This window comes from Tripterygium wilfordii, chromosome 16, assembly GCF_013401445.1.
Source record: "Tripterygium wilfordii isolate XIE 37 chromosome 16, ASM1340144v1, whole genome shotgun sequence".
In the NCBI taxonomy this organism is placed as follows: Eukaryota; Viridiplantae; Streptophyta; class Magnoliopsida; order Celastrales; family Celastraceae; genus Tripterygium; species Tripterygium wilfordii.
The window spans coordinates 3516402-3530704 of record NC_052247.1 but is presented as its reverse complement, the minus strand read 5'-3'; the positions used below and the strand labels follow the sequence as shown (position 1 = coordinate 3530704).

The 14303-nt window shown below is 36.1% G+C and overlaps 2 protein-coding genes across 3 annotated transcripts; both read left to right on the top strand.

Moving 5' to 3' along the window:
* The first annotated feature begins 1570 nt into the window (after window positions 1–1570).
* LOC119981039 (nuclear poly(A) polymerase 1-like) lies at window positions 1571–8621 on the top strand. Of its 2 annotated transcripts, XM_038823993.1 has the most exons (14): window positions 1571–1722; window positions 1910–2469; window positions 2585–2662; window positions 2874–2981; window positions 3705–3767; window positions 3865–4026; window positions 5252–5365; window positions 5547–5609; window positions 5696–6025; window positions 6540–6704; window positions 6792–6911; window positions 6993–7703; window positions 8189–8262; window positions 8389–8621. In XM_038823993.1, exons 2-14 carry the CDS (start codon window positions 2362–2364, stop codon window positions 8435–8437), a joined length of 2145 nt encoding a protein of 714 aa, XP_038679921.1. In that variant the 5' UTR covers window positions 1571–1722; window positions 1910–2361; the 3' UTR covers window positions 8438–8621. The 2 variants fall into 2 exon arrangements, with proteins under 2 accessions (XP_038679921.1, XP_038679920.1); XM_038823992.1 differs by having other exon boundaries at window positions 6792–7703.
* Window positions 8622–12683: 4062 nt separating this feature from the next.
* On the top strand, window positions 12684–13691 carry LOC119980680 (ribonuclease S-F11-like). Its single transcript, XM_038823479.1, has 3 exons — window positions 12684–12971; window positions 13080–13290; window positions 13447–13691. Exons 1-3 carry the CDS (start codon window positions 12684–12686, stop codon window positions 13689–13691), a joined length of 744 nt encoding a protein of 247 aa, XP_038679407.1.
* The last annotated feature ends 612 nt before the right edge of the window (window positions 13692–14303 follow it).

Here is a 14303-nt window from a genome sequence, read left to right as displayed (position 1 = left end):
CAGTTACTACAAATCAGGCTTGTCCAAAAATCCAATGTCCAAGCTACAAATCATAAAACATTTTGTTTTAAGGGTATATTCTTTTTTAAACTAGTTTGTTAAGAGGATGTCGAGATTCCAGCTAACTCATCCAAAAGAGAGTTGGGAAAACGAAATTCTGTTAGCCCAACTTTCTTGATTTATCTCAAAGAACGTTTTCAGCTAAAACACTACACCACGAGATCAAAGTCACATTTGTCCTGTATATCAAAGAAGAAGACATTTTTACACAATCTTTCGTGTAGAAGCATCAACATAATGGCTGCTGTTAGCCATGTTCCCAAATTTCCGAACTTAAAGTCTGAAGACCAGTTAGGTGAAGACTTCCACAACTTCCAAGAGTGCCCATATCCTCTTTGAAGAAGACGCATGTCCAGAGAGAGGATGTCATGATCCTAATATCCAGGAGAGAGTTGCGATTATGAAGCCTACTAACCCGTCACTCCAACAAGCAACAAGAAGGTGGTTTTACCACAATCCCAATGATGTCCCATGACAGATATGTGAAGAAGAACAATAGAAGAAATGTTCATCACTTGACACTATAAAAGAAGAAAGAAGAGAAGATTACACCCACCCCGCGTCAAACACAGACCCAACGTCTTCAATCATTTATTGCTTTCTTAAGCATGGCTTCGACCACTTATCTTTTTACTTAGCATGACTCCGTGCCAACTAGTCTTTAGATTTATCTTTTCAGCTCCCGCGGCTATGTCTTTATTTTAGCTTGTAAAGCACGCCTACATCTAATGATGTATCCCTTTTCAATGAAAATCCTAATGCATTCTAAGAATGTGTTGTTTTTCATTTCCTTTCACTATAACCTCTTTTCATTCCGGTGATAGTTTTCTGTTTCTTGCTTTTTTCCAAATTGACACTCTAAGCATTTTCAATCCTTTTTCCAAAAGACAACCTCAAGGCAACACTCTTGTGTTTTCTAAACTACGCACAGTCCGTTTGGTACAAGGTTAGGTTCGGTGCAGAATCCATCCTATCAAATCCTTTAGGCTGACAACCAATCTTGACACACTTACAAATTCGTCATCCAACATCACAAATCTCTCTTTCTCAACAGTCAAAATGGTGAGATGGAAGATAACCAACAAGAGGGTACATGTAAATGGTTAATCAAAATATTAATTTTAAAAAGATTAATCATAAGCGTGGAGCATCAAGATTGTGACCATGAACTCTGTTTGGTGAGGTGGTCCCACAAAACCGCCTTGCAAATGACCCATATAAGCTGGGCGATATCGCCCAGAAAAAACAAAAGCTCTCAAAAGGAGCTTGTTTCAAAGCGTTTAGTTTTTGGATACGGGACCTGCAACTTTTTTTTTTTTTAATCCTTTTGAGCTGGTCCCACAAAACCGCCTTGCAAATGACCCATATAAGCTGGGCGATCTCGCCCAGAAAAAACAAAAGCTCTCAAAAGGAGCTTGTTTCAAAGCGTTTAGTTTTTGGACACGGGACCTGCAACTTTTTTTTTTTTTTAATCCTTTTGAGCGGGGATCCCACATGTTAAGTAATTAAACCAACCCAATCGCTCTGCCAAAAGACATGTTTGGCTTCGCACGCATGTATGTTATACCGCCACCACTTGTACACATTAAGAGACAATCACACACACTATCAATCAACGATCGTCAAATCACCTCATAATCTCGCTACCACTCTCGACTCTGTGTAAGAACCCTCTCTCTCTCTTCCCTTTTTTTCTTTCCTTCTTTCTGATTCCTTCGCTTGCAAATCTTTTTTTTTTCCCCGTTTTTAATTGCAGGGTTTCTCTATGTTTTTGTTTTCGACCTCTTTTTGATTGTCTAATCGTTCAATTGAATCGTGGTTGCTCAAGAATCTGAATTTTCGTTTGCAGGAACCTAAAAAGGTGGAGGATTGATCTCAGGGCTTTCGGCTTTTTCTCGCTTCGGTCGGAAACCATTGTAATTGAAAACCTAGGGTTAGGGTTTTGATCGTGGCGAATTAATTTGCCATGTATTCTGTTTTCATGTTGCTTAGAGAAGTGAAAGAAGATTAGCTTCTCTTTAAATTTATACTTTTACTTTCATTAGGGCTATCTTTTGTTCTGATTATCTGTAGCTTCAAGTAAATCTTGTAAACAATCGAGGATTATTCCATTGTCATTTATTTTCTGTGTTTTATTTGCTCGTTATCTTGAGTTTTAATGAAAATCAGTGAAAGATTCTGGAAGTTCCACACAAAAGCCCCATTTTGAAAGAAAACAGAAGGAAAAAAAAATATCAAAAGAAAAGAACAAACAAAAAGAAAAGAAAAGAAAAATTGAGAATAATACTATTGGTGATATAAATGGGGTATAATGGTCAGCAGCAGCAGCAGAGGTTAGGCATTACAGATCCCATTTCTTTGGGTGGACCAACCGAGTACGATCTGATCAAAACCTGTGAACTTGAGAAGGTCTTGACTATTTTTTCTCTTGCTGTTTTTTTGTGAATTTTGTTTGCTACAATGCAAAGTAATGAATACTGAGTTTCCAACATTGTGCTGAATTTGAGTATGTGTTTGTGTTCAGTATCTGCAAGATGCAGGATTGTATGAGAGCAGGGAGGAGGCTGTAAGTAGGGAGGAAGTGCTTGGAAGACTAGACCAGGTTTACTTTTATATAGATGTGTTGCTTTACTGATTTTGGTTTTTCAAGTATAAACAAGGAGAGAAAAAAATGCTGATTGTTATATTGCTATATTTCTCTTGAGCAAGAAATTGCTTTATCCTAGTTAAGTGGTAGTTTCTGTTATTTGGGTTTGATTGATGGAAAATCCTCAAATCCACATTTGCCGATTGTGATGTTGTGTTGAAAACAGATTGTGAAGAACTGGGTCAAAGTTATAAGCCGTGCCAAAGGATTGAATGAGCAATTGGTTCACGAAGCAAATGCTAAGATATTCACATCTGGTTCTTATCGTTTGGGGGTATGTTAGTGTTCTTACATTTTATAGTTGAAGGGATCGCTTAGTTCAAAATTATCCCTTCTTTGCTTAGGCTTTCAATTAAATTTTGTGAATTGTTCTTTGTACAAGGGTATATGCGAGTAATTAAAATTTCTGGTCAAATTAGTTCTAGCATGTTACTATGTTGCCAAATGCTTGTACAGTCACCGTCTCCTGCACTGCCGCTTTGAACTTATTGGGATGCACTGGGTTTGTAGTCTATCTGTGGATAAAGAGATGATTGCTTATGCTTCTATCTCAAAGGATAAGGCCAAGCAAAAGGTGATTAAGTTAGTACCTGTGTCTATTATGTGGCTGATCTGGATGGAAAGATACAGAAGAATCTTCAACTCAACAGAGACCTTTGATAGTTCTATTGCTAATTGGTTTATTAGTCTCGACTTCGGAGCTTCTTTACACTCCAACAATGTTCTCCATGCACCTTGGTGCTTTTTCAATAAATATTGAACCATTCAAAGTAAAAAATCATGCAGAAGAAATAGAGTAAGATTGTTCTCCAATTATTATTCTTCCAATAAATAGACGGTTGTAATGTACAGTAGATATCTTGGTTATTCTGGTCAATTTGCTTCCAGAAACATCATTACATCATGTTCATATTTTTTTTTTTGATGTTTATACTTCTATTTTTGTTGTCATGTTATGTTAAATGAAGTCCATTATGTCTTCATCTTTTATTTTCAGGTGCATGGCCCCGGTGCGGATATTGACACTCTTTGTGTGGGACCTAGGCATGCGACACGCGATGTACGATCAGCTCTGACCTATTTATTGTGTAAGTTCCACTTCTATTTCATTTCTGTTGCTTAATGAAACTGACAGTTCTCCCATAAATTGGTTCCAGGAAGATTTTTTTGGTGAGCTGTACAGAATGCTATCAGAGATGCCTGAAGTGACAGAGTTGCACCCTGTTCCTGATGCTTATGTCCCAGTGATGAAATTCAAATTGAATGGGATTTCAATAGATCTTTTGTATGCAAAACTGTCACTATGGGTTGTTCCAGAAGTAAGTTCTGGCCATTTTCCTGAACATACTGATGTCTATTTGTTTAACATATGTTGCCCTAGCCCTGTGTATCATTTAATCATTTATGTGTTTTCAGAAATTAAATACAAATTTGTGCTGTTTTCCTTTTTATTGTGAACTATAGCCCTTTTCGTTTAATGCATATAATCCTGGAAACAACCTTGGGCCACAAGTGCAAATATTGGGAATAGCATATTCAGGGGTTAGGTTGCATACATCTTGTCCTTCCCGATCTTGCCTCCACTTTGGAATCTTTATGATTTTTTGTTGAGCAGCTAATCTGGAATCTGGATTAGATTCTATAGTACAAAGAGACTGTTTGGCTGGCAGTAACATGTTGCTATTTTGGTCTTGGATGGATATCAATAACTAATATTATTTATCTGAACCAATAGAGAACCGATCGGCCCAAGTTCTTTTGGGAGTGCCATGGTGTTGCTTGAATAAAAGCATGCCAAAAGGACATTTACCTTTTGCTAGTGTTAGTTTATTCATATTATTTATAACATACCTTCTGTTGTGGACAAGGTAGGGATGATAGTATAACATGTTGACATGGTGGTAATAGATGATGGGTAAATTTAATCAAACTCATTAATTTTCATGCTTGAGGCAGTATGCGCCGAGCAGGGCCGGCCCTGCCCTTTTGGTGGCCCTGGGCATATAATTATTTGGAGGCCCTTTATATAAACATAAAATACAACACATGAAATTTTTGATGGCTGGAACCCAAATCTGGGAGGCTAGGCCATCACGCCTTGACAGATATGTATATTTATGTATATTTACATATATTTATATTGGGCCCCCCAGATTGGGGGCCCTGGGCGGTCGCCCAGGCCCGCCCTTGCTCAGGGCCGGCCCTGGCGCCGAGTCTATGATTGTTCAAAAATGTAAGATGGACTTAATGATTCCTGGATAATGGCTTGATTTCTGAATAGTTTAGTTAATGAGAGAGTTCGTTTTTGAAGGTTGAATATGTCTCTTAGTCCTTTACACTGAGTTTAGCTCTTTCCTAGACCATGGCACCATGCATTTAGTCATTTTGACTTCCTTTCTAGTATGTCCCCCAACCACCCTCTTTCCTGTAGCAAATACTCGCAGGAAAAAAAAAGCGAACTTTCTTTCTAGTATTTGTTAGTTGTTATGAGAAAGGTTCTGTAGAGCTCTAACTTCTTTAGATGTATGCTTTATTTTGGCGCAGGACTTGGATATTTCACAAGACTCCATACTACAAAGTACAGATGAACAGACCGTTCGTAGTCTTAATGGCTGCAGAGTGACTGACCAAATTCTGCGTTTGGTACCAAATATCCATGTGCGATTTGTTTTCTATAATTTTTATGCATGTAGCTTTCTTTTTTTGAATTCTTTCTGCAGTACTATTGTCTCTGACTGTGAGTGTGTTTGTATGGATTTTCATTTTGTTATATTCTTCTTCTTCTCTTTTTTTGGATCTTACCTCTGATTTGCGTTTCTATATCCTTAAATTAATGCAGAATTTCCGCACGACACTAAGGTGCATGAGGTTGTGGGCGAAGCTTCGTGGGGTTTACTCTAATGTATGGAGGGTTTACAATTTACAACTTGTAAATTACAAGCACCTTGTTTATTATTATTAAATTCCCTCCCTTCCTCCCTCGTGCAGGTTGCTGGTTTTCTGGGTGGAATAAATTGGGCATTGCTTGTTGCTCGCATTTGCCAGTTATATCCCAACGCAGTTCCTAATATGTTAGTCTCTCGATTTTTTAGAGTATATAATCAGTGGCGGTGGCCTAATCCGGTCATGCTGTGTCCAATTGAAGAAGGCTCCCTTGGTCTTCAAATTTGGGACCCTAGAAGAAATCCCAAGGATAGGTTTCATTTAATGCCCATAATCACTCCTGCATATCCCTGCATGAACTCCAGTTACAACGTTTCGTCAAATACTTTACGTATAATGAAAGAAGAGTTTCGAAGGGGGTATGAAATTTGCGAGGTATGATTCTGTGGTTTATCATGTCTTAGCTCCCATAGCAGGTTTGACTATAGCTGAGAAGATTCCACGAACTTAGATTTGCGCTGTTGGTTTTTTTTTTTTTTTCCCGGTCATCAGTCACTAATGGTTTCCAAGGTTAACATAATACTTTTACCATGTCTCTAAATTTTTTTGTTGTTTTTTGTATCTCAAAACAATGATGTGGCAATGAAATTAGTGAGTACACTGCCCCTCCAACATTCCAAAAATAAACAAAAACTTTATCCTTATGTATTCTATGAATCTTTTTGTGTCTTTCAAAATTATCTTCTCAATTGAGGTTCTTTATGTGGCTACTTGAGCATTTATGCTTCCGTTTGAAATTTGAAAGTTGAGTCATGTTATTCTGATGTGAGATCTCACCCATTTTCCTTTTTCTTGTCGGTTATGGGCTATTGGAGTGCTTGTCCTTTCGAGCGTTTCATTTGCTGCTTCTTGTTGGTATGCATGATCTAATTGTTGCTAGTCCTTGCAGGCTATGGAGGCAAACAAGGCTGAATGGGATACACTTTTTGAACCCTATTCCTTTTTCGATGCATATAAAAATTTTCTGCAGATAGACATCTGTGCAGAGAATGCCGATGATTTAAGAAAGTGGAAAGGCTGGGTTGCGTCTCGACTTCGTCAGCTCACGCTAAAGGTGAAATACCTAATGTTTAATTTATTAGTTTATATTAGTATTAGTATTACTGTACTGGGGTTTAAACTGTTCTTTTGGCAAATCTAGATTGAGAAGTACACAGGCAATATGCTTCAGTGCCACCCACACCCTGGTGATTTTCAAGATAAGTCCAGACCTTTTCACTGCTCTTATTTCATGGGTTTGCAGCGGAAACAAGGAGTCAATGTAAGTGGATCTGAACAATTTGATATAAGGTTAACTGTTGAAGAATTTAAGCACTCTGTTAATGTGTACACATCATGGAAGCCTGGTATGGAGATTCGTGTGACCCATGTTAGAAGGAAGAATGTTCCTCCCTTTGTGTTTCCTGGAGGGGTTCGTTCTTCGCGTCCATCTAAATTGACTTGGGATAGTAAGCGGGCCTTGGAAACCAAGGTTTCTGGCAGTTGTGAAGCAGAAAATTCTGATAGTCATGGAAGGAAGAGAAAGCGGATTGATGATGATGCTGATATTAACTCAGGCAATGCGATTACTGTTGTACCTTCCTCCAGTGGGGAAATTAATGAAGATGGTGGTTCGCATTCCATGAATTTTGACGACACAAACAGCATAGCAGGAAAAGTTAAAGACAGCGTAATTGATAGCTCTAGAAGTTCAACTAATTTTACAGATACTTCTTTGAAGAATGGCGTTGATGATGCATTAGTTGGTGGGTGCAATCCTGATAATAAAGATCCATTTTCCATTGCTGATTCCTCAAGTTCTAAAGAGGCCGAGAAACTGGCCATTGAGAAAATTATGTCTGGTCCATATGTCTCCCACCAAGCTTTACCCCGAGAACTTGAAGAGCTTGCCGATGAATTTGAACATGGAAATCAAGCCAAAAATTCTGGGGCAAACAATAAAGGCTGCACCATTGAAGGTTCAGCAGAGAATGCAGCAGCTGCAGTGCCAGAAACATCCAATGGTGGTCCTCCCTCTGGCTTAAAGGCGAACGGGAGCTCAGAAGAGCTTGAGGTCTTACCCCCTTAACTCCATGACTTTTCTTCTGCAATATACTTTGTTTAGCTGCTCTTTTTTTTTTGTTTCCTTAAAACTTTTTGAATAAATGGAATATGCTACGACGAATATGGAACAATCTCTAGTAGTTTAACTTTTGGAAAACTATTCTTTGATGTCCATTATAATATCTGCTATATTTGAAATGCTCAGAGTGCATCCTGATGAAACCTTTAAATGCATATGAAAATGGCTTATGACTATGGAAGAAGAAAAACTGGAATAATTGAACATTGAATTCGGCTTTGTCATAGCTTCAAATTCTTGACCTTCAATCCTCAATTACTTACAATGCTCCCTTTTATCTTTTTCTAGTCATGTTAGCATAACTTGCTTATATTATTGTACTTTCCATGGATAGTAGCATAATATTGTTCTTTCACTTGGCAATTCTGACTAATGTGTTGCTTGTTTCTTATTGTTTTGTGTCTACTTTTGTTAAGGTGGAGGAGCTCATGGCACCGTTCCCTAATGGGATTACTTCTGCACCACCAACCCAACAAAAGCCTCTTATCAGGTGTCGATCGTTTACTTGATGTCTGTAATTTGTGACGAGTAAGCAGGATAATTATATGGCTTCTCTGTGTGGTAACAGATTACGACGACTTAGATAGCTTCTTCTTTTTTCTCGTTATGGTTGCAGGTTAAACTTCACTTCTCTGGGCAAAACCGCCACCAGCAAAACCACATGAAAGGCTGCGTCAGCGGAACCGATGCCAATTTTAGATTGTTGTTGAGAGCTGACCTGTTTAAGAGAGTATCCCTGTACTTGTCCTTGTGTAATGATAATAAAACTCTACAAATAATACATCTTTAACATTACTTAGATCCTTGTTCTTGTTAATTGTATGAACTTATAGCTTTTTTTTTCTCTCTTCTTGCTGTGTCAACTCTTGTTAACATACATGGTTTGATTGTAATAATCAGCGTTCATAAGCTGGTAGATTTGTCCATCAAAACTACTACAATACCTCGAAATGTTATTACGGTGATGTTATACGGTGCCCACATGGATAATTTAACTGCAACGAGTCTATATGATAAAGTTTCATGATCCTCTTGCGTACATGAAAACCAAAACAACATATATACTTGTTCTCATTGATCTATCTATCTATCCGTATTTGGAGACACCAATAAAGAAACATTGTCGTTGTATTATTCATATGCGGATGTTCGTAACTTTATAAGCATCTCAATTAGTTGTCATTAAGCTTCTACCCAGAAGAAATCCAATTCCCTAATTATTGTTTCTATTATCTTTTCCTTTTTGTTAACATTTCAAAAGTTGTTATCTGTCTCATTCATTTATACTCTTTCACAAATGGATATGAGCAAAATTTTCTCTTATCACAAATCTTATACTCCAATAGATTGACACGCCTAGAAATGAACATCCTTGAGAAACGATTTTTTTTTTCTTCCAATCTCAAAAGTATTGGGAAATTTTAAAGAAAGGAGCACTCGAGACTTGAACTCATGACCTTTAGGTTAGAGAGATTATTGTTGGCTCCTCTTCACCATACTTGATCACCTGAGACGTTCTGTGATTCAGGGTTTTGCAAACAATGGGTTTAAAAAAAGTGACACAATTATAAAAATAATCAAAAATAACAATATCAAAAGCAAATAATCAAATAAAAAAAAATGTATCATAATTTGGTAATAAATAAGCAAAATCTCCACTGAAAATGAGTAAATTTATGTTTCTTTGCTCAGAACATAAATTAACTAAAAGGAAAATCAACAAACAATTAATGGAAAAATTGGTAAATCAATCTAATTGCACAAAGATTAATATGTGATCTAAATAATAATGTTTTATGCGTGCGATGATTCTGAAATAATAAGGGTTCTGAAATAAGCAGGATAATATATGACTTCTCTTGATGGTAACAAATCACGACGACTGTAATTCGGGCCAGCCCAAAGGAGGGCCGTAAGTTTCGTGGGCCAGCCCACTTAGTATCCCAAAGCCAGGCCTGGTGGGCCCGACATTTTTTTAAGAAACACACACCATATGTTAGATTGAACAATTTGGTCCATGAGAATAACAGAATCACCATCAAGCTTCTTCACATCCTCCTTAGGCACAGTCCCTTGTAAGAACACCATTCTCCATTGAAGCCTTGACGGAGTCAGAACTTCCTCACGAACTTATCGCTACTGCAATCTACGCGGTGCCATGTATCACTCTGTCATCCTTGACCTCGGTCTTCACTTCCTCCTTATTCAGCCCTGGCAGATCGATCTGCCATGAACTCATGAGTCTAGTGTTTACAATCACAAAGTCTCGTTGAGATAGAGAAGATGAAGAGAAGGTAGTAGATCCATTCCCTTCAACAAGGCTCTTAGATAATAAACAATATCAAAAGCAAATAATCAAAAGAAAAAAAAAAGTATCTTAATTTTGTAATAAATAACCAAAATCTTCACTGAAAAAATGAAGAATTTTATGAGTTTTTTTTTTTTTCTTTTTTTAATTTTCTTTCATCATATTTCTTTCGGTAACCAATTACTACACCATACAAACTTGTTCTTTGGACATCCGATATGGATCTAAATTCGAATAGTCAGGCCTACAAGCATAAAAATTTCTCACATGACGATATATAGGGTAAATTAGGCCAAAGCCCAACGTGAGCGAGCATAACTACGAAAACTCGTGCATACTCGTAAATATTTTGGTCTTGATGGACATCGATATCTAATATTATTTATTGGAACCGATAAACAACCTGATCAACCCAATTTCTTCTTATTGGGAATGCCATGGTGTTACTTGGAATAAAAACATGACACGAACAATGCTATGGATCCCAGTAATAACCATCTTAGAAGCATTCTAGCGGTGTGTGATATGCATTCATTGAGTATGGTGACATCATAGCAAAGGGACCCATTGAAAACCACATCCAATGAATGCAAGTCACACACTACTGGGCTGCTTCTGGGATGATTATCACTGAGATCTTTATAATTTTTGAAAAATAATTAATGAAAAAATTGATAAATCAATCTAATTACACAAAGATTGAAATATGATCTAAAATAATAATGTTTTGTTTGTTACGTTTTTTGTTTTCATTTTCCAAAAAATAGAAACAATATGGAAAACACATTTGATTGTCATTTTGAAAAACATGAAAAAATAAAAAAAAAATCACTTAAAATATAGAAAACAAAAAAGAAAAAGATGTTTTCTGAGAACGTAAAAGAGAAACAGGAAAAAAAAAAAAAAAAAAAAAGAAAGAAAAGAAAAGAAGAAAGATCCTAATGTTTCCTTCTCCTTAACTAGCCTTTGGATTGGGCTTAGTCTTTTCCTGGGTCGAGGGTAGTCTACCACTGAAAGTAAATGGGCTTTTGGGGCTCTCAGAGGCGCGTAGATTGCACAAGAAGGAGGTTCCCGGGCCGTGTGAGTTTAGGCCCAATTGTTTGCACTTGTACCTTTTTATCTTTTCTTGCTTTATCGACTTTTGTTAATATCGATCCTCATTTTGGGCCATTTTAGGCCCATTGTCGGATGCAATTCTCTCTTGTTGATTCTAACATACATCTTCATAAACTTATAGATTGGTCTATCAAAACTACTACAATATCTTGATGAGTGAGAGTAGCAAAGTGTTACACTTTTTTTTTTTTTAACCGAAAACAACAACATATAAGTTTGTTATTTGAAAATCTGATATAGGTTTAAACTCGAGTCATCAGACCCACGCCATATAAATTTTTCACCTAACGACAAAGTAAATTGGGTCAAAGCCAATACAAAAAGTTAACATAATTTAACCATTAAAATGTATATATGGGCGGTCAAATATTCCCAAACTAGTTTCTCTTAGAGTTGAGTACCGGTGTTGATCCTCGTGATCACGTTTGTGACTAATCCTTGTGTTTCTAGTTGTTGTTGACATAATTTACCCATTAAAATGTATGGGTGGCCAAATATTCTCAAACCAATTTCTCTTGGAGTTGCGTAGCGGTGTTGATACTCGTGATCACGTTTGTGGCTAATCCTTGTGTTTCTAGTTGTTGTTGACATAATTTACACATTAAAATGTATGGACGGCCAAATATTCCCAAACCAATTTCTCTTGGAGTTGAGTAGCGGTGTTGATCCTCGTGGTCACGTTTGTGTCTTATCCTTGTGTTTCTAGTTGTTGTTACATACGCCTTTCATTATTCTCGAATGTGCCACACCAAAAAAAAAAAACTAAATTATAAGTATACTTATGAAAAAATATTATAGAAATGCTCAATTCTAAATATTGGTCGGCAATTTGTATTCAATTTTGAGTGAGGACAATATAATAGAAACATTAATAAAATAATTCTAATGATACTGATAAATTTTTCATTAAAAATGAAAACCCTTGACAATCATAGAGTGATTCTATTACATAAACTTCCAACCATGTCCATATAAACTAATACCATATGTCTAAAACCATATGTAGACTAAGTAGTCGCCTAAGAAATTATTTAAGTTTGTTCTTTCAGACGCAAAATATTGATTTTAACTTCAATTTCTTGTATTTTTTTAAAAGAAAATTACTTTTAGATAATTTTGAGTATGGCCAAAAATAAATAAAAAATATCATATAAATACAAATTACAAACCAATAAATGAATATTAATAATAAAATCTTATTTATCATCATTATTGAAAATTTAGTCATATATATTGAGCCTTTATTAATAATTCATTTCTCATGTTTAGAATATGTATATATAATCTTTCCCTTTCCTAAAAATATCAGTCCATTTTAATCTTCAACAAGCTCAATGCCAACTCATGATCATTTTTTCCAAGGACTATATTACATTATTTTAAAAAAAATTCTTAAATAATCTTGATTTTAGGCCTATAAAAAAATGTTGAGACACCTAAGAATACAGATGTTTGGGTTGTAAACTTTCTGTTTGTTGAAAAGAAAAATGGCAAGAAAGTTGTCATATGGAAATATCATTGGTTCTATCTTCGTTATCATATTTTTAGCATCTACTGCACAAGCATTAGTTTGGGGAAGCTACCACTACTACAAAATCATCTTACGATGGCCTGAATCATACTGTAATGCTCGTTCCCATTATTGTATAAGACCAATCAAAGCAAATTTCTCCATACACGGTGTCTGGCCAATGTATTTCTTTGATACACTGGTTAAGGAGTTCAACCAGACTGGATGCACAGAGACAACTCCAACTTTACCACAATTTATTACAGTAAGTATATATATATATTTCTGATATACTTAATTTCTGATATTCAAACCCTATTTTCTTTCGTAATTGCTGCTTGTTGTTTGTATGTATTGATGTTGGTGTGGGAAGAGGGCGCGATTGGCTACGATACTAGACGATATGGATGAATATTGGCCGGATGTTAAGCATGGCCATAACCTTTCAGAAAATGAACAATTTTGGCAATATCAATGGCAAACGCATGGAATGTGTTTTGAGTATCCCAACCGACCTTTGTTATATTTTCAGACAGGTTTAAGTTTGATGACTCAACTTGATTTGCTTGATCTTCTTAAAGGAGGTAACTATATATTCATAATTATATGTTTATACTTTTCTAGGAAAATCTTCCTTATATCTACATACAAGGGATATATGCATTCATTATTCAATTATTCGAAAACTCTTACATATATTAATTTGACTTCTTAACCATGTATTTTCTTATACAAAACAGCAAATATATTTCCCGATAATTCATATGGGTATCGAGCATCAGTTATTAAAGCAATTATTGAAACCCGTGTGGGAGAGCAAGTTGAAATTCGTTGCAACAGGCCGATAGAGGGGTGGCCTTTACAGTTGCATGAAGTTGGAGTATGCTTTGATAGGGAAGGTGATGTTATGCGGTGCCCATATGGATATTTTAAGTGCAACAAGTCCGATATGATACAATTTCCTGCTCCTCTTGTTTACAATTAACTAAATCAAAATCAAATACAACATGTATACTAGTTCTCGTTTCTATCTGTCTATCTATAATTGGACACAAAATAAAGATTAGATTTTATAGGATGAAGAGACTGATTGTTGCTATTTTGGTCTTGGATGGATATCAATATTATCTAATATTATTTATCTGAACCAAGAGACAACCTGATCAGCCCCAGTTCTTCTGGGAGTGCTATGGTATTACTCGAATAAAAACATTCCAAAAGGACGTTTACTTTCTCCTAGTACTATTAGGTTTACCATACCTGCTCTTATGGACAATGTAGATATCCCACATCGGTTGAGTAATTGATGGGTATATATGGGTAAAGCTCACCCTTAACATTCAATTAGGTCGCTTATCAAAAAAAATCAATTAGGTCTTTTCCCTTGGACTCGAGAATCATTAAGTGAGACACCCAAGGAGGGAAACAAATGTGTGGTCTGATGTATCCACGGGAATGGTAAACCAATGTATATATATATATACATATGATGAATTCTTACATAAGGGTTTAATGTAAGGGTGTAAAATAAGGATTACTTTTTAATGATGTGGATGAATGAGATGTCAAGTAGAGTCCACTATTGCAACCGTGCAAA

What these genes read in the sequence shown, in the direction of transcription:
- LOC119981039 (XM_038823992.1), top strand. Translation starts at nt 2,362, where the DNA reads ATGGGGTATAATGGTCAGCAGCAGCAGCAGAGGTTAGGCATTACAGAT. An exon ending in AAACCTGTGAACTTGAGAAG is followed by an intron (nt 2,470 to 2,584) that starts GTCTTGACTATT and finishes GTTTGTGTTCAG; the next exon opens with TATCTGCAAGATGCAGGATT. An exon ending in GTTTGGTACCAAATATCCAT is followed by an intron (nt 5,366 to 5,546) that starts GTGCGATTTGTT and finishes AAATTAATGCAG; the next exon opens with AATTTCCGCACGACACTAAG.
- LOC119980680 (XM_038823479.1), top strand. Translation starts at nt 12,684, where the DNA reads ATGGCAAGAAAGTTGTCATATGGAAATATCATTGGTTCTATCTTCGTT. An exon ending in CTTTACCACAATTTATTACA is followed by an intron (nt 12,972 to 13,079) that starts GTAAGTATATAT and finishes TGGTGTGGGAAG; the next exon opens with AGGGCGCGATTGGCTACGAT. An exon ending in GCTTGATCTTCTTAAAGGAG is followed by an intron (nt 13,291 to 13,446) that starts GTAACTATATAT and finishes TATACAAAACAG; the next exon opens with CAAATATATTTCCCGATAAT.